Source organism: Bemisia tabaci, chromosome 2, assembly GCF_918797505.1.
Source record: "Bemisia tabaci chromosome 2, PGI_BMITA_v3".
Lineage (NCBI taxonomy): Eukaryota > Metazoa > Arthropoda > Insecta > Hemiptera > Aleyrodidae > Bemisia > Bemisia tabaci.
Window position 1 is genome coordinate 6,505,280 of NC_092794.1, and position 23,208 is coordinate 6,528,487.

The 23,208-nt window shown below is 42.8% G+C and overlaps 1 protein-coding gene across 1 annotated transcript in view; it reads left to right on the forward strand.

The window, feature by feature from the left end:
- The first annotated feature begins 3,530 nt into the window (after positions 1-3,530).
- LOC109031828 (uncharacterized) overlaps positions 3,531-23,208 on the forward strand; it is a 558,162-nt gene continuing 538,484 nt past the window's right edge. The window contains exon 1 of the mRNA XM_019043607.2: positions 3,531-4,717. Within this exon, the coding sequence (XP_018899152.2) occupies positions 4,616-4,717 (102 nt within the window). The 5' untranslated portion in view covers positions 3,531-4,615. The remainder of the gene's footprint in view (positions 4,718-23,208) is intronic.

Sequence of the window (23,208 nt, forward strand, 5' to 3'; positions counted from 1 at the left end):
GTCCATTGCAACGACCCATTTCAACCAATAGGATCGCTCCATACTCCTTGTCGACGGTGAAACTACCAAACCTTGTATCTCGGTTTGCGACGTCGCAGACTTCCTGTCATACTTTATTTTTTAAATATAAAACTACTCAACGTCAGTTCGTGAAAACTTCCATGATTTTTCCTCTTTGCGCGAAGAAAAATCTGGGAAAATTGTAAGGAATGATATTGATTTGATCTCCTTCAAAAAACTAAAGTGTGAGTGGAGATTTTTAAACATCGCAAACGAGATACGTGGTCTGGTAGTTTCACCATCGTTATGTCTTCTTTGTCTATAGTTTTGTCTATAAATTTCAATAATCGGCCCGCTGGTGTTGATGCGGCGTTTTACCTCAGCACGCAGCGAGACAGAGCGACACGGAGACGGCACCAAGAAATGGGTCGGAAGGAGAGCCTTGTTTGAGGGTCGTTAATCCGTGTAATCGTGGGGCAATCCTGTGTCATAAAATCGACAAACTCGAACACAAGCTCAAGGCTCTCTTCACGTGAGACGTATCTTATCGGTGCTTTGACGTCTCCGCTCGGATCTTCCGAGTCAAGCCGCGGTTCCACAAACAGCGCGCGACGCGAAGTTGACTCCGTGCGAGTGGAATGAGTTTGAACCAGACCATCTTCAAGACATTGACCATGCAAATGCGTTTTTCATTGGCAACACGAATGCATTTTCATTGGCAACGCGAATTCATTTTCATTGACAATGCGTATTCATTTTCATTGGGAATAGGTATGTTTAAAATCATGGTCCCGCGAATCTACCGCGCGGCCAACACGCGTCGCGCGCTGTCCTTGGAACCGTGGCTTAATGGTTCCTGATAACCCGCGGGACGGAGCTACAACGTAAGTCGTAGTCGCTCGCAGAGAGTCCATTGAAATAAGTATTGGTTTCTTCTTAGAGATATCGCATAGGCGAATGGTAAAATTAGGTATTTTGTAAAGTTCCTTGGCTCGGCAGATAGAATCATTTAGCCGAAACGCTCGAACGCCATGGCGCGGCGTTCGAGCTTAAGGCGAATTTTCGCGAGTGGATTTGGTTAAAGTTTTTAACTCACTGCCAACCTATGTCACAACAAAATGAAATTCCTTCCTGGCGACGGTGTGCCTACTTTTAGGTTTCATGCTGGCAGCGTTGACGACCACATCCAAAACTCTTGACCCACCGCTCGGGTTGAAAAGTGGATGGATGTAAACGTTGGCCAATATTCATCGTGTAATCGTTTTTGACTTCAATCGAGTGTTTTCTCTTTTTTTTTATAACCCAACTGCTCTGGTTGAAAAAGTCGACCCAATCCATCAGGGAAAATTCACCTGTAGTTGCCAGTTAGAAAATGCACGATAGGGATGTGCAAAATGTGCAGTGAGAAATGGATTCTAGATTTTTATGCGATTTTACCAACTGATAACTGTCAAAAGTTAGCAATGACCCCCTCTCCCCTCCCATCCTTAAAAACCGAAACAAAGCGCCGCCATTTTTGAGCCCTAAGCCCCTGCATGGGGCCGAGCGGCCATACTCTCCCTATAGAGATTCTCCAGCTCTAGACAGATCTTAAAGTTTTAGATTCGATGTGTCAACGGCGACGCAAGGTGCGGTTCTGTCTGGGCCGAGGCACCAGAGCAGTGATGCAGAGCGCACCGGTGGCAGCGGGCAGCCATGCCACCGATCACCGGACCCTGGTCATCGGGCCGAAAACAAAAGCGTCAGACATAATTGAAACCCCTTGAACTGGGCAGCGGGTTCACACTCACACATCGGATTCACTCTCACACACCGGCCGCAATTTGAGGCAGACGCAAACAAAGAGATAACGGGAGACCCTCGGAATTGTCTTCGTTCCTGGGGGATCTCGCCCCCCTCGCCCCCACCACCCATCCTCAAGCGACAAACACCGGATGCGACAGCGCACACACATCAAAACGTTCGAATAATAATTATATAATTCGCGTGGGACTGGCACAGTGCGCGCAGCGGCGCGGCGTGCTTTGCGATTTATCGATTAATCTGCCGTTTAAACCTTCGGACAAGGATCGATGGAGGGGGTGTCCGCAACGGACACCTCAATATTCGATTCTTTACCATAGTTTCAAATGGGGGAATATCGATGATCGATTATTCACGACGCGCCACCGAGTGCGCGCGGGGAAAATCGGTGGAGCGCGTCGAGACCGGTGGGAAAAATCCCTGCGATTGTCCCTGAAACTGCGCCAATGCTGCCGTCTCGACGCAGAGCACGCACGACCGGATTTTTAAAATCAAGTTTCCCTCGATCTAATTTACATCTTGCTGAAACGGCTAAGTTTGTTGTGATCGCGAAAAAACGGAGTCGTGACGGAGCTGCAAGCGCGGGAAAAAGGCGTTGTTTCCCAAAGAGGTAACATAGCATCATCCCAACGTTACAAAATTGATTGAAAAGTTCAATTTTTTTTTTTTTTTTTTTTTTTTTTTTTTTTTTTGAGAATATGACTATATCGACGGTGAAAGTCGGCAATCACATAACTCGGTTTGCGACGTCGCAGACCTCCTGTCATACTTTATTTTTTAAACGGAAAACTACTCAACGTTAATTCTTTAAAACTTCCGTGATTTTCTTCTATGTGCGAGGAAAATTCTGCAAAAACTTTAAGGAATCATGTCCATTTGTTCTCCTTTAAAAAAATTACATAGTTGCGGAGATTTTCAGACACCGCAAACGAGTTATGTGATTGCCGACTTGCACCGTCGATATGCAATTCCTGTTGCAATCCTGTGCAAATCCAGGCCCTGCGGGTCGATTTTTAAATCGTTATAGAATGATTCTGATCGATCAATCTCTATTTTGGCAATGTTTTCTATCGATCAACCTCATGAGACAGGAAACATTGCATTCGACACAGTTATCGATTTCTGTATCGAATGCGAGCTTTTTTTCCAAGTAGCAATCCGCCTCTCTTCCTCTGAATATTGCCGATTTTTTTGTATTGGATGATTCTAGAGGCCCATGCACAGGGCTATCGTCCATTTTTTTAAAAAAAATTTCAGAATCTGACGAGACTTTTTATACGATTGATTCGATATGTCGCACGTCAATTCGACCGCGCCAGGAACCGTGACGTGTCACATTAAAATGCCTCTAGATAATCATTGAAAATTTAGGGAGGGATATAGAATACAATTTTCCGCTCTTACACTACGGGGTCAATTTTCGCAGAGACCCTTTAATATACTGAGACTGAGAGTCACAACGTGAATCCATTTCTGATTGGTTCCCGTATTTTAGGCCTCCACAGTGTCACAAACGGGAATAAAGATTACATTTTCACCGATTGCAAAGATTATAATATAGAATGGACCGGGGAACGGGTTCGACAAGGAACAAACTGAATGAGAGAAGGTACGGAGAAAGGAATTTGAGAATGAGCCGATCAAAGATTTCGAAAAACTGCCAATTTGTGTAATATTTATTCCCGTTTGTGACTCCATGAGGGGTTGTCTTAACTCTCAGTATAAAGGGACTCAAAATTTTCCCAGCCCTCGATTCTCGGACTCACCGCGGGGGCGCGGGAGAGAGCGCGAGGCGGCCCGGGCAGGATGGCAACGCCGCAACGCGCCGTGCAGAGGTCGACGGAAATCGTAGTATTTTAATTAGCTTCATTCATCGGCACCGATGAGTATGAATGGCAGGAGCGCGCACCGCCCATTACGCAAACGTGGCGGCCGGGCAGTGGCGCGCCCTGGGGGCAGACGTCGGAAACTCCGCTCGGCCGGCACGAGAGCGCGGCGCAACCGGCGCCGCGACGCCAGTCTCGCTCGATCCGCGCGCGCTCTCGTACGGGGTGAACCGCGACCGCAGAGCCGCCTTATCACTGCATCCTTATGGAATTCTCGCTTATCACTGGCGTCGACACTTCTTCGCTAATCCGGATTGTCGGCGCTTCGCGAGCCTAGTCGCTATTGTCCGCGCACGTTTTTGCTCTCGAAGAGGCGGCTCGATTCCTCGTTGACTTGTGTGCGGGTTCGGCCGTGTTCTCACATGTGTTTCCACAAGTTATTCTACCTACTCCTGCTGTCACGATGATTATCAATACATTCGCTTCTTGAGGAAATCCCCCATAAGTTTCTAGTGTGGATCGGCATTTTTTTTTTATTTCGGCAATATTCTATTTCTTTTCGTTTTTATTGTTTTTTTTTTTCGTTGTAGTGAATAAAATCAATTCCTTCAGCTGTAATATCGGTGCTCTCACCACTGTGTTGCGAAATCAAACCGAAGTGTGTTGAATTTTGAGTGATTTTCAGAGGAGTTCGACCGGAATCTGGAGGGAGTGTCCGCGAAACCAGTCGTATCCTTTCGAAAGCCTTGAAAGCTGTGTACTGCTTACTCGATACGGTTGTGCGCTTGGTTTAATTTTGGTATTGCCCTTTCGTATGCAACTCTGATGCTTGAAGTTCGGTGTTAAGTAATTATTATTTCGTACCATTTTCCGTGCGTTAAACTGAAATGCTCGAGGAAGCATAAGCAAACGCCTCTCCGCCCTCTAGTAAATTTTTAATTTTTTTTCGCTATTGTTACCACGTGTGTTTCACTACCGGAATCAAGATGGATATGTTACCTCACACTAATGTACTCCGAGAGCTGCAGGACATACACGACACAGGATATTTCTGCGTCCAGAACACACTCGAGGATAATTGGCAACAGGTGTGATTTCATATTTACTTACCACCAACGTTGAATAAGCTCAGTCAGACTTTAGTCTAACAGGAAGAAAGGGACGTCGTCAATTCTGTTCAGACGGACCTTATTTAACGATATTCCATAGGTTTCCGCGCTACGATAGCTGATTATCGCTAAAATTTCAACAAAAATTGGCCAGGCTTGTCGCAAGAGGCACTAGAAGCACTCATTCGCGTGGGCCCCCCAGCTGCTATTCAAAGGGGCGCCAAAATTTCTGACCTTCTTACCTATTCAATTTTTGAAGGGTTCTTTTGCCTCAGTTTTTATGTATTTATTTATTTATTTTTTTTTTTAAAGAAAAGATTTTATAAGTAGGCCTCCGTCGGTTTTTTCTGAATATTTATAACTCTGAGTCCTTTAGTAAAGAAAACAAATATTAATTCTTCTTCTCTCCTAGTCTTGATTGTACGTAAAAGAATAAATATCGACTGTAAAACTTTCTAACTAGTAAAGCAAACCCAAGGTTTACTGTGCGGGTGCTGACCCAAATAGCGGTACGCGGAAAGTGAGTTAGGTTTGATTTCCGCTCAAATTCGTTTTCGCAGAATTCCGAACAAAATGTAAATTTACCCCTGATAATAGGATTTTCTTAAATCGCGGCAGCACGTCGCCGTAGCGTGCGTTTCTCAGATCCATCGGCAGATTTCATTGTTTTGGGGCGATTGCTGAAGTTTTAACTTCAGGATTTTTGCATTCCCGTAGCTGAAATACGAATGAATCAACACGCTAAAGGGAAAATCGTGGGCCGTGAAGGCGTCACTTCGTCTTCCGGACGAAGGAACGTAACTTCATTCCATGGTTGCCAGATTGACTCAAACAATTTATTTATTTGACCAAAATGTACGTGTCTAATTTTTATCGAAAACATGTCTGATTTTTGCATGAAATGTGGAGAAAAATCAGTAAAATTATCAGTTGAATATGCCCAAGATTCTCCTCGTTAATATGCAATAAACGACGGGAAATTTGGCAACATTGAAATCAAGTTACGTTCTTTGGCGAGGGAAACGGCGACTTGGAATGCTAATCGCTGGACCGTGTTTTCTTATTCAAATACTCGAAAATACCCACTTTTAGGTCGGAGAGTTGGAAAAAAACTATTAAATCGAATCTCTAGAAATGCACCCCTCCTCACCTTCCACCTCTGTTCTACGCATAATGCTTGTGTAAGCAGCTTGTAGGATTGAAAGGGCATAAACCCACGTTCGACGAAATTACAGTGACAGTACAACTAAGCCTTACTTCTTTAGCTGCCTCCGAATGAATAAAACGAATTTGGCTAAAATTGCACTCTGGGGGGTCCAAATGGGCTAAAACTGAGGAAAACGCATTGTCTAAAAGATTTTTATATCGATCACTGGAAAAAAACACATTGGATCTAGAGTCCAGACTCTTAAAAACATCGATAAGAAAACATACTCTTAATTCAATCAGATTTAAGCTTAAATCAAGAACCAAGCCTCTTAATTTGAGCGGATTTCCTTATTTGATTTAAGCTTAAATCTGATTGAATCAAGAGTCCTTTTTCTTGTCAATGGTTTCAAGTGTCTGAACTCTAGATCCAAAGTGTGTTGTTTTTTTTTTTTTTTTTTTTTTTATTTTTTTTTTTCCCCCAGTGATTTATATAAACGTTCAGTGTGTCTACGAGTCCAGAATTTCCGGAAATAGTACTGATTTTTTAAAAGCGGCCCGTAAGTACTGAAGAAGTGCGGAAATTCTGCAAGAGGGTCCGGAATTTTTGTCATCATTTTCGCAATTTGAGCGAGAACTTCATATTTTTGATAATTTTCGAATTTCGGAAATGGAGGTACTGAAAAAGTACTGAATTTTTCTGTTGAAGAAGTAATGAATTTCTTAGGAATGCACTGAAAAAGTAATGTAAAAGTACTGATTTTTGGCCAGCCTGTTTTAGTAAACCCCCTGACGTCGTCTCTTTTGACATTAACCGTGTCCTCCAAGAAATTACGAACTAGTTGCACCATTGAAGCACAGAGAGTACCAATCCAAACAGGGCTTATAAGACTGAAAAAAGTTGCGAGGGAAGATGCAAAATATACTTTGCCTTCCATGAACTCCAAGAAACAACGATGACATTGAATCGTTTGGTTCCAATCGTTCTGATTCCGAGCCACAATTATTGGACGTATTTCTGCCGAACGGCACTATGTGCATTATGACGTGAGCCCTGTAACGCCTGTATCCTTATGAGTCTTAATGTACATAGTTCCGTTTGGCAGAAATACGTCCAATTCAAGCATTAACTGACACTAATTTATCCAATTGCAAAACCAATTTTTCTCTTCCGTCTGAAAAGTAGAAAAACTAACTTAATTCCGCGTCGATCCTATTAGCTTCATCTAATGAAACGAGCGGGCATCTTTATAAATATCTGTACTTTTACTAGTCACCATAAAATGGGGAAAACCGCAGAGAACGGTCAAGTTTCAGAACAGCCACTCGTGCGTGGAAAGCACGCTCCGCAGATGACCCGAGCACAATTTTGAAGCCCTTTCAATTCCGACCGTATATCCGTCCGTATCCACAGTCTGGCAAGGAAATTGCTCTATTCAAAATCAACCATTTTGTGCATATGAATTATTCATCATCCTGTACATACTCACCCGACGGAGAAAATTGACCGTAAAGATGAGACTATTAAACCAAGAGTCGAATGTTTCCCGTCGTCGTAGCAAATAAACGCATCTTTCGGAAGTTGACGAAACTCGAAGGGACGCGAAACCCTCCGATCTGGAGATTTTGCGTGTGGCACTTTTTGTTTGGAAACATAAAAGAACAGCCGTGCATCAAAGCCCATTTCGACTCGCTTTTTGCATTTTGCATCTCGCAAACCTCGTAAGCGCGCCTCATTGATGTAGACGTAAGCAAAGTTGAAACTCCTGTCTTTCAAACGAACGAAGAACAAACGGACTCAACCTAAGCAACCTTTTATTTGCTTTTCCTTCGCTGCGCCGCACAGGGGATCGAGTCAGTAAGATAGGTCGACATGAAATTTTTGACTAAAACTGCGAATTTTGGTGTTAATCCGTCACATTTCAAATTTCAAGAGATGCATCTTGAAGCAAATTTCACGAGGTAATCAATAGAGCCACTTTTAGAACCTCAAAAGTTTGTATAAATCGAGTTATGAGCTTTTAAAGTTTCCAAATTTTGTCCGACCTCCCTATTGACTCGATGCATTGTGCGCCGCGGCCGGTTCCCTCTATCAGTTTAAACCGCATTATTTTGTGACATGTAAACGTAGGCAAAGCTCTTAAGGGGTAAGCCTGCCTCTTTTAGAAATTTGATACAAAACGTTGAAAAAAAATCCTCAGAAAATCTAGACGATGAATGTAACACTAGGAAAGTAAATTTCCATGCTCTCATGCATAATGGTATGAGGAATAAATAGAAACAACTCTCATGATTTGGAAAAAAAATTTTCATGAAATTTGGTCCCTCATGATACTGTTTTAAACATTTCCTTTTCCTTCGCGATACAGGTACCGTTATCGTAGACTAAATAAATAGTTGAGAATGCACACACACAAAAAAAAAGAAAAAGAAATAAAAGAAAGAAAGAAGAAAAAACCACTCATAATAGATCGAGCCAATGGGAGAAGTCAGACATGATATTTCAGACTAAAACCTGCAAATTTTAACGTTAATTCGTCATATTTTAAATTGAAAGGGGTGCCACTGATAGAAAATTTCGCGAGAAAACCAACAGAACCACTTTTAAAACCTCGATGTGTTGTTATGTTGAGCTAAGGAAAAACGCCGTATGAACATTCAAGAGTTGCCAAATTTCTTCTCAGAAAACATTGATATTTGAAGAACGTTGTGAATATTTTTCCTTGAAATTTTCAAGAACTATAGGTGACATTACCGACAAAATTATCTGAAAAATTTGAGGAAAACTATTCACAAATTGTTCACCTGAAGGTTTATACGGCGTTTTTCTTCAGCATGGCAGTGTTATAACGGTGTTAAAAGCTTTTGAACTTTCCAAATTTTATCCGACCTCTCCAATAATTGACTCAATCCACCGTGCGACAATTCTCTCCTTACGTGGGTATTCTAATGACATTCAATGAGACTTACCATGTCGTTGATCGTGTTTCTGCATTTAAAAAGCTGACTGAATCTTCTCACAACACCCGTCAAACCCTCTCCAATATTGAAATGCACCCGATTTTCTTGCACCCACCCACCCCTCAAGAGAAATGAAGCGAAGTGGAATCCAATCCGGAGCGGGATGAGGGTAGGACTCAATTATTGATGACGTCAGAGCACAGAATCATGCATAGGAGGAGCAGGAAGTAGTTGACCCAAAAATGTAGCGATTACATTCTTATCTAAGCGTCTCTTCTCTCGAGATGGGGGTTTTTCTTCCTTAATGTTCGTGGTGTTTCCCTAGTTATTCGAGAAAAAGGCCAAGCAGCTAGAAAATTATCATTCCAGGCCAAAAGGTTTAGAAGAAAAAAGGGGGAAGAAAAGAAGAAGTGATTCATTTGAAGTGAAGTCCTTTTTTTTGGAAGAAAAGTGGAGTATGTCGGCCCTTCGCGCTTGGAGCATGCAAAATAAAGTAGTACAGTTATATGATCAAATAACCCATAAAATCAATTAAATTTAAGAAAAACGGATGAACAGGAAGATCAAAAATATATTCACTTATTTAACCCACTAAATCTGATGTTCTGTCTCTGAAAATAGAACTTTCAGTTTGACTTAATCCATTTTTACATAGCTCCTGTCAGTATAAATGCATCCAAATGTTAACAGATCAATCCTCATGGGATTACGTTTTAATCTACCGTGCTAAGGAAAAATGCTGTATGAACCTTCGTTGGTTGCAAAATTTTCTTTGATCCAATACGAATTTTTAGGCAAACTTGTGAATATTTTCCGCTGAATTTTTTAATGAATTTTCTTCGTAATTATATCTGTATCATCCGAAAGTTAAATTTCAACTCATAACCTGATCTCACAAACAAACATTTTACTGGAGGAAATTTGGCATCCCTTGAATGTTCATACAGCGTTCTTCCTTAGCAAATGGACTACATTTTCCACCAGCAACGCAATGTCGCCAAGATTTGTCGTTCACTGTACAACAATTAACCCAAAATAACCAAAGCCGGATTATTAGGTAAAATTTACAGGATAATGTTTTTATCTGGGTCACATTCAATGTAAAATCTACGCATTGAAGATGAGATAACTCCAAAACACTGCATATAATGTCTCCGTTCAAATACTCGTAACTCTTACTGTTGGTAGACTCCTCTCGTATTAGTGTTTGTTTTTTACGTTTGTGTCTTGAAAGTTGTAATTATAGAATAAAACTGACCTAATCTTTGTATTTCGATTGTTTCAGGTGAGCTCTTTTTTTCGATTTTCAAGCAGACGGCTCGGTGAGTCTGTTCAAATTGTTCCTTTTCTCGGGTGTTTTAATATTCTCTTTCTGCCGCTTTTTATTAGACGTTTTTCTGCATTCGTCATCTGTTTGATTGCCTCCTTTTTTGGATATTAATTTAGTGCAATAAGAAAACTTGTGACTAAAGCTACATCGATTTAATATAACTCGCCACTTAGTACAAGATAGGATCGGAAAGCTGCCTCGTTTTTTGATCGCCAATGGTTTTCATACCAAACCATAGAGGATATATACTTTTTCATACAATTTGGCTTCTCCGACTGGAGTGAATTTTTCTCACATCAGATCAGCGAAATTTAATGTAACTTTCCTTAACGTCTCTAATTTTACACGGGGTTTAAGTATTCATCTAAAATAAGAACGCCGATTGAATCAAGAGCCTTTTTTCCCGTCAATTTTTTTTTAGTCAGGACTCTGGATCCAAGAGACTTTTTTCCATTGTTTCTTTTTGTGAAAAAGTCATATTTTTTTTGTAATGTTCAGTTGCGCTGGTCACAGAATTGCGGTTTAATGCTTGATTTTTGTAGATTAGCTAAAAATAATAAGTTGCGTCCATATAATAAACTTTTTACGTTCGATTTTTACCGAGTTAACGTCTTTGAAAAAGTTGGTTTATAACGTCATCCACCGCGGTAGTGACACCCTTGCTTGTTTCTGTCTGAGTTTCACGTTGAGCAACCGGTGGTGCGCGAATGTGTGTTTCAGTGATTGACGAAAGCAAGGTGAACGAAATCAAGGGTGTCACTACCCCGGTGGATGACATCATAAATCGAATTTTTAATCAATCAATGTTGATCGTAGTAAGTTGCTATGTGGACAGATCTTATTATTTTTTGCTAATCTACCAGAATTCATCATCAAAACACGATTCTGTGACGAGCGCAACTGACCCATTGAACGACGTGCGACATCCCGGGACTGGGAGAGGACCGGGACTGTCGAGGGGGGATGGAAGGGGTGGAAAAATCGAGCATGAGACTCCAGACGAGCCAGGCGTTCGGGGGGTGGAAAGGGGGCTCGGAGCTGGAAGTACCCATCTTCGTCCCAGTTTTAAGAGCGGCGAGGCGCGCACATAAGTAAAACATTCAATAAATTCCAATTCAACTCCAATTAGCATATGTCGTTCCTCCAGGCAATACGATGCATCGCCCTCGCCGCATTGCTCCGCTAGAGAGCGCTCGCGTGTGCGGAATCGGTCTTTTGCGAATGGAGACAGATAGAAAAGAGACCATGACGCGAATTTTTGCGATCGAATATCATTCATCAAACGGATTGATGAATGCTGAATGATGCCGATGATCGGTGAAAGCAGGAGCCAATCAGAGTTCAGATTTTTCCCTTAAATACAATTATTAAAAAGAAAATACAAAAATACGAAACTAAAACGCAGTAAATTGCAAACACAGGAGACTTGAAATGGACGTATTTCTGCCAAACGGAACTATGTGCATTATGGCGTGAGCCCTGTTATGCATATATTCTTATGGGTCCTAGGGTTCATGTCTTAATGCACATAGTTCCGTTCGGCAGAAATACGTCCAAATGACAAAACGTAACAACAGAAAGAATAGACGAAACAAAAATTCTGGTGGAAGATAAAGTTTCTCTGACATCGATTGCATCGGTTCAAAAATCGAATTCAAGTCTCTAAGAGGTGAATTCGAAATTTCAAATTGATGGATTTCAACGGTCTCCGGTGAGATCAACGAAGAAGTCGAAAATCATTTAAAGAAAATGCCTAATCGTCGAATATCATTCACCGTTGAATGATATTCGATCGCAAAAATTCGCTTCATCCGAGATGGAAGCCTTCTCGATTTTTGAGACTATCATGCAACTGCTGGAAAAGCTAACCTACCTTTCCATATATACAATTCGCCCAGCAAAGTAGCCAATGTTTTGTATACTTCTTAGGCGAATTGAGAATTAGCAGGTGTTGGAAATGGAACTTTCATTTTAAAATGAAATACTAAGCGAGTCGAGTATGAAAGTATCATTGGATTCTAAAATGAACAATTACTAGAGGAGTTATGATCTAATGACGTAATCTGCTAAAATACATGAGTTTTAATGGGAAATGCCGCCTGATGACGTCACAGAGCCGTAGATTTTCTCACTTTCAAATCTATTTTTTTTACAATTACCCATAATAGAAAATAATCATGATAAATACTGCAAACGCAGCTCATAAAGAACTCTCAGATGCAGCACTAAAATTTTTCATACAAATTCTCCATTACTCATCCCAAGCCCCACAGCTCGCCGGTAGGTGCACTAAGTGTCGTCGCTTTTCAGCCGCTGAAAACTACACTTTTATTCCTGGTTTATTTTTAGGAACAGCATGTGTTCCGTTTGTTTCCACGTCCAGATAGGTGCTTTTATGTATGAGACAGTACTTTCAGTTCCTTATTGTAAAATACAGTCTATTTTTGCCACCAGCGCTGTGTGTACTGTTCACAGACCGACCGCGCTAATGCTGTTAATACTATGTACGCTTCCTACGTTCATTATTTTTTTCAACGATCAGGAACTGCTCCTCAAAGCGTCTTAAATGGTTAAACAGAGTATGAAACCTACTCTTTTCATTCATTATTTACTCACCTTATTATTTCGCAAGCATGTGTTTCGATCACCCGCCTCGCGCTTTTCAGCAACTCAATTTCACCCTCCTCGTTGACCTATTTCAGTTTTGCATGATTTCCCTAATTTCTTTGACGCTGGGTTCATTGCTCCGCGCAGGACGCTCATCTAAGCCAAAACGATTCATCTGATGCTAAAACTCGGTGCAGTTAGGTCGTTTATACAGACCACTTTTCTGAAACCCCGAACATTGTAGAATATTCATCATGTATCTTTGGCTCGACTGAGTTGCTCGACATGAATATCCATGCTTGTTTAAAATTTAATCAGAGCGACAACGCGGTTTCATGAATTAATCAGTCGGATTTTGCAACTTTACATTTCACATTGTCACTCTGTCTCCCCACCTGAAGGAATGAAACATCTATTTTTAAATCTTAATTTTGGTTTCTTTATATCTCTGAGGTAGGTCGAAATCACCGATGTATGAGGGCTTGGAGGACAAGGCGCGTAAGTGCAGTTTTTGCTATTTTGAGAAATACGTGTTGGAAGTTTCGAAATTACATGAATCCTCGTGGCAGAATAGCATACATAGCATACATCTATAAATGTTATTTTCAAATTTCATCTCAATAGGGCCTCGCACGTGTCGACAGAGGATTTCGGTAGTTGATGACCTGGCGGTCATTTTATACGCGACGCTGTAAAAAGTACTTTCAAATTTAATCTTTTCCGAATGGATGTCATTGGGCGTGGCAGAGAAAGGGATGGGTTTATTCTTCCAAAAGACAGTGGAGGTGGGGGGAGGGGGTTGCCTATTTCCCAAGGAACCTTCAAACCCATCAAAGACTCGAATGTGGACTCAACTTCTCTCCGCATAAGGGTGCATTAGAACAAGGGCTTAAAGGCCGGAATCCCTTTTCGTTGCATTTAAATTTCCTTTCATCCCGTGTTACGTTTCGAATTGCAGCGTGGTCGCCAGTTGTCGCGAATGTGTCATACTGTTGTGCTAAGGAAAAACGCCGTATGAACATTCAAGATGTGCCAAATTTCCTTCGATAAAATGTTGATTATAGGGGAAAGTTATTAATAATATCCCGAAAAATTTCCAGGAACTTTAGGTGAAATTGTGAAGAAAATTATCTGAGAAATTGGAAGAAAAATATTTACTAATTTTCCCGAAAATTCGAGATTTACCTTCGGAAATTTGGCAACGCCTAAATGTTCATACGACGTTTTTCCTTAGCACGGCAGCATAGGTTTCTAACTTTTTCTATTTTTTAAGGCCGGTTGCCGGTGTCCAATAATTTTTCACGTCAGTGTATTGGGGCGTACATCTTTTGTTCATCTAACGACGAGATTTGAAAGATTAGGATTTAAATAGTGAAAGATTAATTTCCGTTTAAATTTGGCAAGCTGTGAAGTGCTTTTTATTTCCTAGACGCAAGGAGGTGTTGCCGACAAATTTTGAGTGCCGTGGTAGCTTCCCGAAGTGCTTCCGAGAAGGAGATAGAAATTATGCTAACGACGCACGACGCTTCCTCGCACTTATGTTTCCAATATTTTGTCACGCCTCACTCTCCGGAGGATTTTAGGTATTCTCTGCGACCTCTGTCAGGTCGTACAAACTTTCGATTTGTAGAAGTGCAACCCTCCGAAACCAGTATTGAATTCGACAGGCGCCATGTTAGGGGGGCTAGCGCCTGGAAAAGCAGGAAATGTCAGGGAATTTTTTCGTGTCAGGGTAATCGGAGAAAACGTCAGGGAATCCGCTGAGGTTTCGGCATGTTAGGGAATTTTATTTTCCAAGTGATTTTCGTGGCAGGGAAACTTTGGGGAAATCGAAAAACGCGAATTTTTCCGGATATTGTTTCGTGAATTTTACTCCACCAAACCGATTTGGATTAGTTTGTGTTTTTCGAGGGTAACTCGAGTACAAAATATTTTTCTTAGTATACTTGTTATTTGACTGAAAAAAGGGAAATTTTCTAGAATTTTAGCCTTTACGATTTCGGAACGTATTTGTGGCGTATACCTATGTTTTTATGATGTTTTAACATGTTCTGTTTGTATGATAGACTTTGTATGAAAGATTAGAAAATTGGGTCGAAGCCGGCCGAATTTTTGTCCGCTTTTTAACAATTTTGTTCACCGGAGTTTCGCTGGCTCCAGTCCAATTCTCACAATCAAGGATGCCATAGCGAACATCGTGTCCTGGGCTGGAATTCCGAGCCCATTTGAATCGGTGAATGTTAAAATCTCACATGCATATCCGATGAAGCATAGAGCATAGGCTGTTTCTCGTTGCGTTTTCACATCGACGGATTCATTTATGGGGAGATTACGATCGGAAACAAGAGGCGAAAAGATGGTCGGCTCCCTGCTCGAACAGCACCTCAACGAGATGGTCTGGGGAGCAGGTGCTCGTAAGATCCCAGGCGTTCGCCTCTATTAGCTTCCATTAATTTTTCCTCTCTCGCAAATTGGAAACTTTTACTCCCATTGCGATAATAGTCTCAATTCAGACTGAATTCCGCCAGCAAGTTGCAGCCCTCCACCCTGATCTAATCCGAACGAAAGTGTAGCACGCCCACGCTAATTCAGGAACCGCGTATGAGCGTGGGGTTTTCCAAAGGAGATACGTGGTTTATAGTCGACGAGGCAGAATAGTAATCGTGTCTCTCGGACATGTGTTCTATTTTTTTTTCTGGAGCTACGCACCTGGTCTAAGAGTCACGCTGGAGCTACGCACCTGGTCTAAGAGTCACGCCTAATTGCTAGGTAACACGATTGAAGTACTTACTGTGAAAGTAATCGGTGTCCAATTGAAACGAAACATTGTGAACGAATCTTGTAAAACACCCCCAACAAACAACCGTGAGTCTATAAGTGGGTTGCGTACCCTCTCTCTGACAAAAATCGAATTCGTTACCTCCTCGGGTTGTTTGCCGTAACGTCAGGGAAAAAACTTACTGCATTTAAACCTGGAATTTCACAAACGTCTAGGATATTTTCTGCTTCCAAAGTCATAGGTGGTTCAAGGAATTTTAATGGAAACAGCCAGGTATTTCGACGAAGAAATCAGGGACAATACATCAAGGAAAGCTCAGGAATATGTAGGTAAGAATATCCAGTTTTAAGACTTTCCTCCGGAAAATCGTTTTAGTTTTTGTGGATAGGTATAGTCAGGAATTTTGTCAGATGAGCTAGGCACTCTCAACATACAATGTTCTCCTTATTTGCAAATGATTCACAACACGTTAGGTGTTTTTTTCTTTCTTTTTTTGGAGGGGGTGGGGGGTGAGGGAGGATCCAGAAAAAATCGAACCATCACTGAACTCTCAGCCGCGTCTCTTGACAGCTATAAACCCCCCCCCCCCCCCCCCCCCCGAGAAAGTGGCCGAGCGGCATCAGCGCCGAAGCGCATACAATCACTTGGTCGATGACGTCATCTGTTTACAAAGGACCATTAGTAACTGCGGTTTGCAACACCTCGCCCTTCCCCTTTCCGAAAGGGGGGGGGGGCGTGCCTTGAGGTTTGCGGCGACCGCGGCCCAGTAATCCCTTCTCGATGCCCCCCCTCCCCCGCCACCGGTCGAAAGTTCACTCCTCTTATCAAACACGTCAGGATGCGCTGCAGTTCGACGCGCTGTCGTCTGAATGTGGTCGTACGTTAATTGGACCGTTTAGTTAGCGATTCGCCATGTTGCTGAAGTTGCGTGAATGGGAAAAAATCCTTCACCCGAATTTGTTCCCCAAGATCAATATTGCAACTTCCCAAGCACGCGAAGATTTTTCCCCTCCAGGATCTTCAGGGAGAACTTAGCGTGAATTTTCGGTCAATATTGGGGGAAGGTCACTCACCTCAAGTTGAGGAAAGGCTTGGAACCTTCTGTATCCAGGATTTTCCGCAGAAAATGCATGGGAAGGAACCTGCTCTTAACGGAAACCAATTGACGGACACCTCTGTTGACCGAAATCTTCTGTTAACGGAAAAATTCCTCCGCCTCGCGCATTCCACCCCACCAAAATATGGGCCTGCTCCTAATACAAACCTGTTGTCATTACTATATGAGCTTACTTGCAATGGCATTACTCGGACCCCTTAAATTCTCATTTTTTGGGTCAGAATTCGGAAAAATCGGTCGTTAAATCAGGATTTGAGGAAAGTCGGCTGTCCGATCGGATTTTTTTCTGCTTTCGCATACGCTTATGTAGAATTTTTAATTTTCCCCGCAAAAAATCAGGATTTGGAAAAATTTTGAAACCAGGATTCAGCAGTCGAAAATGAGGATTTTCCTAAATGAAAAAAAAAACTAGACACCCTGTAGACGCCTTATCTTCATACTTTGTCAGGGTTCGTTCTTGAGATCTATGGGGCCGATTCCAATGATTTTTGCGGCTGTAAGTATGAGATAGTCTCTAGATGAGTCCTTTCTGCCTGCGAGGCGGGCCTCAGACGGCGCGCAGAGCTGGCCGGGGGATGGACCGCTTAGCAGCCAGGTCTACAGGGGTTGACCGTGAGACCCGGCCGGGAGAGCGGAAAAGCGGTCGGCGGAGTGACCATCGAAGTGAGCAAACCTTCGCGTGCCCCTCTCGGGAGCCACTTAGTTCTGACCCTCGGGTATGTGGGTTCATACAGGAAAAACTACCCCCGCCGACGCCCCCTACTAGCCGCGGTTGCCGACGCCACACGAAGGGGTAGCAAGCGAGGAGGCGCCATGCGGTTCGGCGGCAACAATGTTCCATTTCTAGATCCGCGCTTGTCAAATTTCCGTCCGATACTGCGCGCTTCGCAGCACCGCACGGATTTCCCGATGCGAGCCGGCATCATCGCAACGCCCCATTTCGCGAGCAGGATCACGCGACGCTGCTATCTACATGTCGCGGGTTGCCGCTATGGTCCTGTTTAATGGGCGAGGGAACGTTAGAACGGGGGTGGCGTTACAACGTTATTTGGCCAGGGAAAAGAAAGGAAAAATTGAAGTCTTCGGGGGCTCGATTGGAGTAGACAATTCAAATCGTCCTGTTAGGACTCGGGCGTGTTCTTCTAAATGGAACCAGAGACAGGTGGGAAAGAAGGAGTGTGCTCGCTTGTCGACTGCTGTCAGAATGAATGGGAATTATGAAGCGCCAGTGACGTCAGCGGCGACGCGTCGCAAATTCTGATGGTACCTACTTAGTTCCGTGTTGTAGAATGTAAAATCCCGCCTTTTCCCCAAAAGAAATCACGCATTGTTTTACATTGTTTCTTACGTATCTTTCCAGAGCACATTCCATCTTTTCCACTCGTCTTCAGTTCCGTTTAGCAGAAGTACGACCAGTTATGCACCAAGTTGCAGAACCGGAGCAGGCACCGTTGCAAAGCTTACACCTTGCATTCTCATGCATATGCCTGTGTCACACTATCATAGCTACCCATCAAAATATCAATGTCGTCAGGTGTTCAGGGTGTCTACAGGTCCCGAAAGTTCCCAAAGTCCTGAAAAAGTCCGGAATTTGTATGACCGGTCCCGAAGTCACGAATAAGTCCGGAAATTTAACTCGAGGTCCCGAAAAATTTAAAAATTCACGGTTTTCGCGAGTACAAGTGCAGTTATCTCGTAGAAAAGTGTCCCCAATTATACATACATATCATGGATTCCTTCAGCCATCAGCAATTTTCATGAGGATGGACCCGATTTTTATTAAAATTAGCAGTAAGTGTAGACCCTGACTTGGCAAAAATACTCCGAGGGTCCAAAAAAAGTTCTGAAAAGGTCCTGAAAAAGTCCTGAAATAGATTTTCAAAAACCTGCAGACACCCTGACCTTGCATTCTCTGCATATGCCTGTGTCACACTATCAAAGCTAGCCATCAATCTATCATGGTCAGGTCAGGTCTTGTAATTGGCCAATTCGACGACTTGAACCATTCACAGCACTTACCTTGACAATTTGATGGAGTATTTTGATGGTGTGACACAGGCTATACAGTGGCTTTATTTCGCGCTTTCGTTGATTTTGCACTGCGTCGGTGGATATCGCGCCGGTTGGATATCGCACCGACAGACCGACACCCTTACCCTCGGTTATCAGCGGCAACGTGGAGCCGAATTCCGCGCGAAGAAATCAAAGCGTCGATTAGTCGCTATCCTTTCGATTTCCGGTTTGGATGGTGCGGAGCAAGTGATTTCCGGTCGGCGGGACATTAATCCCGCCAAAAACGTCTCTACCTCCGCGTTCGTAAATATTTATTGTGCTAGTCACGCAAGCGCCACCAGGGTCCACTAGTCTCCATTGAAACTACCAGATATTTTCGAGGCGCGCTTTCTCGTACAAAGTCGATTCATTAAAATCGGATTCTTTAGGAATCACAGTGTTTTTAATTTGAATCGGTAAGTTTAAAAATACACAAACTCGGGTTTTTTTCGATTTTCACTTTTTTACGGTTTAGTAACACTTATGGATAGAAGCATCAGCACGCAAAAGGTTATTTCGAAATTGCAATCGGAAGTGCTCGAAACAGCGACGGGAAAAGGGAAGAATCGAAGTATTTCATTGGAAATACCAATTTTTGGCCATTTCAAGGGAAACGGGTGACCATCCGATTTTGCGGTTTTCTTTTTTCGGTTCAGTATACCTTATCCATGGCAATCTATGTTTCTGTAGGTCACGACGTGTCGATAGGTCTGTCCGGGCGATTCTGGGCGTAAAATCAACTTGGTCCAGACCTCGATTCCCTAGAACGGGGGCCGACCAAGTTCACCAACAACGAGTGGCGGTTCTCACCATTCAACAGCGTTGAGCTGCACCCGGGGTTGGCGAACGCCGGCATGGAAATCGCAGCCCGTAACCCGGCAGCGCCAAGTTGAATGAAGATAAACACTCGTATAAAATAATCACAAAGTTCACTCCCTCGAACCCACCCCGGTTGTCACGGTAATAAACTTGCATGAAAACGGAGTAAATTCACTACGTGAGAAGTAGGTCGCCCATTCAGGAGGCTTACGACTTAATTAAGAGGCGAGAGAGCGCCTCCCCCCCTCGCCTCCGTCGCGAAGCGCGCCCCTTTGTGCCTCCGCGCCATCTGTCGGCGCAAGGCGCAACCCCTCCGCGGCGCATTGACGGAACACTTCTCATGTCGTGAGTAAGAACACCGTATGAGCCCTCAGATGTTGCCCGAATTCCTTCACTGGAACAAAAAAGTCGCTTGGATCTAGAATCCAGACTCTTAATAACATTGACAAGAAAAAATACTCTTGATTCAATCCGATTTTTCCTTGAATCGGAGAGCCGAGCCTCCTGATTTCTTGATTTAGGCAGACTCAAGCAAAAAGTCCGATTAAATCAAGCGTGTTTTTCTTGTCATTGTTTTTAAGAGTCTGGACTCCAGATCCAAGCGAATTTTTTCCCCAGTGAGTCAGAAACTTCCTCAATTGATTCTTGCGATATTTTTTTTTCAGAGTTGAGCATTTTGCAACCAAATTTTTTTTTTTTATTTTTCTTCCAATTTTTCTGAGAATTCCGTTCGTAATTTAATTTTAAGTCGATGTATTTCTCCTGAACGGAACTATAGACAAGTGGTAAAAGTAGGGTGGGCTCTAGCAAGCTGGGTAAGCAACAGTGTGAACGCGGACGTGATTTCCATCGGGAGAATGGAAAAGCGGGATTTTACATTCTACCACACGGAACCAAGTGCTGACTGGATGCGGCACTCTTGAGTTGCGAACATGGCAAAAGCGCGTTGTTGACAGCGGGGCGTTTATTGAAACTGACGGACAAAGCGATAGACAAAGGAGACATAGGGAGTATGGAGCGATCTCATTGGTTGACATGGTTGGTTCTCATCGACTAAGGAAGAAAATGATGGACTAACTGTCGGGTCTCTAGTGGGTTGCCGTTAGTTAGTCCATTACTTACCTCATTTGTCCATTGCCACCACCTGCTTTCACCGATAGGATCCCTCCAAATCCCTTTTGTCGTCTTTGTCTATAGCTTTGTCTATCAATTTCAATAATCGGCCCGCAGTGCTCATGAGTTAAAGCGGCATCGTTAAGCTCTTCGAGCCAGGTCGTCGCCGCTGACGTCACTGGCGCTTCACAATTCCCATTCATGCTTATGGCCCTCGACTAACAAGCACATAGCACACCCCTTCTTTCCCACCTGGCTTTGGTTCCGCTGAGCAGAAGTACGTCCAAGTTTCGGAAAAATTCCTTTAAGCACATTCGGTTTTTTCCTAAAAAATAAGTGGTATCTGAGAGTGAATTTGGCAACGTTCGAATTTTGATACGGCGTTTCTCCTAAGCGTGTCAGACTTGGCCCCGAACGGAGTGGGAACGGCAGATTTTTCACAGTGAAATTTCTGGTGGGTAGGTAAGCGCTGAAAAAGTCATAATAATAGCGGCAGGAGCACTAGCTACGACCGGGCGGATTGTACTATTTAACTAACTGAGCGGCACTCTCGAAAAATACTAATTGTCAATTAACACCGAGGACTGTAGGTTATGCCTGCGTCAGTGTTTGGCTTACATTTGAATACTAATTCTTGTTCCGGGCGCGAGCCTAGCCCGGTGTCGACTCTCACTCTGTTTGAAAATGTAATGATCATACATTCAATAGTTGAGACGTTGCCGCGTTTTTCAGGAATCGCCCGATTCCGAGTTCGTCATACAGTCTTTTTGTCTAAAAAAAAAAAAAAAAAAAACACACATTGGATCGAGAGTCCAGTCTCTTAAAAACAGCGACAAGATACAATATTCTTGATTCATTCAGATTTAAGCTTTAATCAAGAAATTTGAGAGGATTTCTTTTTGATTTAAGCTTAAATCTGATTGAATCAAGAGTATTTTTTCTTGTCAATGTTTTCAAGAGTCTGGACTCTAGATCTAATGTGTTTTTATTTATTTTTTTTTCCCTTTTTTCCAGTGTAACTCTACATTTAGAGGCTCTTCAAGTGCCACGTATGTCACTTGGAAGGAATTAGGGGTAAAAAGTTTCCTTATCTAGCCTGGAGAGGTGGGGAGGTCAAAACCTGTCATTCCTAACAGTGGCGTGACGTACTTTGCGCACGCTGTATCAATTGATCTGCCATTTAGACCCACAGGAAAGGACCAATAAACAGGGTGTCCGCAACGAGCACCTTAATAATCGATTTTTTACCGTAGCTTCAAATGGGGAATTATCGATAATCGATCATTCGCGCCTCGCCAGTCGCCATGCACTGTTCACGACGGGGGGGCCGGTCGTTTGGTCAGAAAGTCTCTGCACCGCTTGAATTTGTTTTAAATACCTTGGTCTTCAAAAGATTTTCGTCCGTCAGCAGCTCCCATCTTATTAGGGACGGGCGCCAGAAGAGAGCTTTACTGCCGTCATCAGCAAAAACGCTGTAACTCCATTCTGGATGGTGATTTTTATTGACAAAATGTTTTATTAGTTACCGAAAAACCAACGACCATTTATCCTTCTTAATGGACCACTAGACAAGGTACGAATTTAAGCATTCTGATACATGTTTCTTAACTAAAATTTCACGCAAAATACGACGCGCACAACAAAAATTACCGAAATCAACTCCTTGCAAAGATATTTAATGATTCCTGATGCGTGAATTCAAACCATCCGCTCATGAAAACTCAATGCTCTACGTGATTCACATCGCGCGCTAAACGTTATCATGACAGTCTCTGCGATATAAAAATCTGGCAACCTTAATCTTGACGCTATGGCTCAGCTATAGCAAATTGTTAATAGTTTGAACAACACGTGGTGGGAAATGAACATTGCTCGATTGAGAAGCTTGCTGAAACCGTTGTAGTGGGCGATTTGACTCACGTAGAGCTTTGAGTTTCTTGTGAGCGGGCAGTTGAAATTCCTCGTAACCAATGTGAAATAAAAACGTTAACATCTTCGTTAGGAGTTGCTTTCAGTAATTTTCGTTGTGTGAATCGTATTCTACGTGAAATTGTGGTTAAGAAACATGTATCAGATTGCTTAAATTCGTACCTTGTCTAGTGGTCCATTCTGGAATAACTGAGACATACCTTTGAGAGTTCCAATATACAAAATGAAGCATCATAGTGATCATGTTTTCTCGTAATAGGACAGCATGTGTGGAAGAAAAATACGAGGTTTTGATCGGAGTTACGGCGTTATTCCTGTGGATGGCAGTTCAGCGAAAATAAGCGTAAGGAAGAGAGATGGAATTTTTAAGACCGAGCTGAAGAGAGATCGAACTTTTAAGACCACGTTGAAGAGAAATGAGGAGTAGGGAGAGGATCGTGGCAACATCGAAGGCTGTGAGTTACCCGCAGAAGCTAGCAAGCTGAGAGAGTAATCACGGAAAATTGCTGGAAATAAAAGAAAATCCCTCAAGTTAAAAGTATTTAAATCCGAGTATCCGCAGCTGGTTCTCTCGCCACCGCGCCGCCCTCCGTAAGTCGTCAATCTGAATAAGCCAC